This window comes from Adiantum capillus-veneris, chromosome 29 (genome assembly GCF_014529385.1).
Source record: "Adiantum capillus-veneris isolate H3 chromosome 29, ASM1452938v2, whole genome shotgun sequence".
NCBI classification, from domain to species: Eukaryota; Viridiplantae; Streptophyta; class Polypodiopsida; order Polypodiales; family Pteridaceae; genus Adiantum; species Adiantum capillus-veneris.
In genome coordinates, this window is record NC_140959.1 from 2,829,340 (window position 1) to 2,832,050 (window position 2,711).

General features: G+C 42.1%; 1 protein-coding gene across 1 annotated transcript; it reads left to right on the plus strand.

Annotated features, from left to right (window-relative positions):
• The first annotated feature begins 347 nt into the window (after window positions 1-347).
• Window positions 348-1,347, plus strand: LOC147418650 (putative pentatricopeptide repeat-containing protein At3g13770, mitochondrial). The gene is made up of 2 exons (XM_086505272.1): window positions 348-431; window positions 813-1,347. The coding sequence occupies exons 1-2, from the start codon at window positions 348-350 to the stop codon at window positions 1,341-1,343; spliced, it is 615 nt and encodes a 204-aa protein (XP_086361398.1). The 3' UTR covers window positions 1,344-1,347.
• The last annotated feature ends 1,364 nt before the right edge of the window (window positions 1,348-2,711 follow it).

The following is a 2,711-nucleotide window of genomic DNA, read 5'->3' on the forward strand; positions in this document are numbered from 1 at the left end:
GAAGGCACTTTTTGTATAAAAAGGGTACTTTCCCACACTTTGTATGTATGCATGTTTAAGTTGAGTTTTACACTTAAGAGTTAGCCTTGCTCTTTGATCTTCACATTTTAGTCTTGTTATCAATCTTATCTAAGGCTATTTATCTATTTATTTATCCATCTATCTTTCTACCTATTTATCTATCTATCTGTATATCTATATGTGAGGAGTGCCTCTAGTGTTAGTAAATATTATTGTTTCATGGTATCAGAGCGTAGATAGATCTGTTAGCCGTTTAAGCTTTCTTGCTAGTCTCCTTTCTAGCCTCATTTCGTTTCCGTAGCTGAGGCCAATCTCCTTAAGCCGAAATGGCCGACACTGCCTCTTCCTCTTTTGCTTCATCTTACAACCCTAGGTATGTCATTGACAAGCTCAAAGGCTCCAACTATCAAGTACGATCGACTTAATCCCTGGCAATTTTCTTCTACCTAGGGAGTACAAATAATTTCATTTCTACATAGCTGGCTCAGAATCTGAATTTACAACCTAATTGCCTTGGCACATCGATCTCAGCTTCTACTCCTTTTGAAGGACACGGTGTCAACTCTACTCCCATCATCGCCAAGCTGAATTTGAACATAGAAACATATAAAGATCAAGAATCTTTCCTATAGGCACTACATGGATGTGATGTAATTTTGGGAATGCCTTAGCATTTCAAAACCCACCCCATACTTGATTATGTACAGAAAACTTTAGCTTTTGAGTATAAGGGTAAATGCATCAATGTAATTCCTGATGTAGGTGATTTTCACATTCCCATTGCCAATTAGATTGCCATCAAGAAGGAAATCAAAAAGTCTGTCAGGGCACAACAAGTTCTTGATGAGCTTCCAGTCCGGGATGTCGTCGGTCGGATTGCACTTACTGCAGGATATGCCGGACATGGGCAGGGTCATGAAGCTCTGGGCTGTTTTCATCGCTTGCGAAGCGAGGGCCTCTCTCCGGATGCGGTTACCTATGCTTATGCCTTGAAGGACGTATGCGGTATTATTCAAGACGTTGATCTGGGTAAACAAATTCATGACGAGATTGCTAGTCAGAGGTTGTTGGAGAAGAATGTTGTGCTTGGCAATGCGTTGGTATACATGTATGCTAATTGTGGTGTATTTTGGAAAGCACAACAAGTTCTGGACGAGCTTCCCAACCGAGATGTCATCTCTTGGACTGCATTGATTGCAGTATATGCCCAACAAGGCCAGGGCCAGGAAGCTTTGAATTGTTTCCATTGTATGCGAAGTGAGGGTTTCTCTCCAGATGCAGTCACCTATGCTTGCATTTTGAAGGCATGTGGCATTATGTGAGACATTGTATGGGCAAACAAATTCACGATGAGATTGTCAATCAGGAGCTGTTGTAAAGAACTGTCATGCTTGGCAATGATTTGGTTGACATGTATGCCAAGTGTGGTGTACTTTTGAAAGCTCAACAAGTTCTTGACGAGCTTCCTGATCAAGATGTGGTCTCTTAGAATGCATTGATTGCAGGTTATACCCAACAGGGGCAGGGCCAAGAAGCATTGGGATGTTTCCAGCGGATGCGAAGCGAGGGCTTCTCTCCAGATGCAGTCACCTATGCTTGCATTTTGAAGGCATGTGGCACTTTGAAAGACGTCGACACAGGAAAACAAATTCATGATGAGCTTGATAGTCGGGGACTGCTCAACAAAAATGTCATGCTTGGTAATGCTTTGGTTGACATGTATGCCAAGTGTAGTGTAATTTCCGAAGCACAACAAGTTCATGTCCGGGATGCAGTCTCTTGGAATGCATTGATTGCAGGATATGTCCAACAAGATCAGGGCCAGGAAGTGCTTGGCTGTTTTCATCAAATGCAAAGTGCCTTTCCCAGTTAGATTGGAAAGAATTCACCTTCGAATTTTGAAACTGCTTCTCACATTTTCAGCCATGACCTATACCTACATACATTCCGCTCCAACCATAGCGTGGGCTCTCCACTGTGTCTCGTCACATAATCCTTGAGCATTGAGAGTCACTTATCCATATAGTTCATCACATGTATCTTTTGGTCCCATACATCATATTTACCACCCAAAATGATAATAAAAATTCACGTGTACCTTTGGTCTTACAGGTCATATTTGTCCATCCAGGATGATAATAAAAAATATACCTCTCTCTCTCTCTCTCTCTCTCTCTCTCTCTCTCTCTCTCTCTCTCTCTCTCTCTCTCTCTCTCTCTCTCTCCCCCAAGTTTTTGTCTTCTAGAGGTTCTTGTTTTCTCTTACCCTCAGACTCTGCGGCTAACGAAGCACTCTAGTTCAAATATCCCTGAGTGTATAGCATTCCTATATCTATCCAATGAGGCTTCGTAACCAACTTTGCAGTCCACTAGCACTTTAGCTTGGACGTTATATATCCTTGCTTGATCTAAGTTGAGTAAGATTCCTCAAAAGCAATTGTACATCTCAATGGTGATAATGATAGGGTAGTGGTCAGACAAACAATTATTGAATTGGGGTTTAGCTTTGAGCCAAGTGAAGAGGCTAGCCAACTCTACCGAGATGTAGCCTCTGCCAAGCCTCACTTTTTCTTGCAAGATCGCCTTTAGAGTAGTTTTGCCAAGTGAAGGCTCCTGATTCTCCCATATCCGAGAGGTTAAGGAAGCCTTTTAATAGGTGCCAATTTTCCTTTTCCACCCCTTTCATCGTTT

What these genes read in the sequence shown, in the direction of transcription:
- LOC147418650 (XM_086505272.1), top strand. Translation starts at nt 348, where the DNA reads ATGGCCGACACTGCCTCTTCCTCTTTTGCTTCATCTTACAACCCTAGG. An exon ending in TCAAAGGCTCCAACTATCAA is followed by an intron (nt 432 to 812) that starts GTACGATCGACT and finishes ATTGCCAATTAG; the next exon opens with ATTGCCATCAAGAAGGAAAT.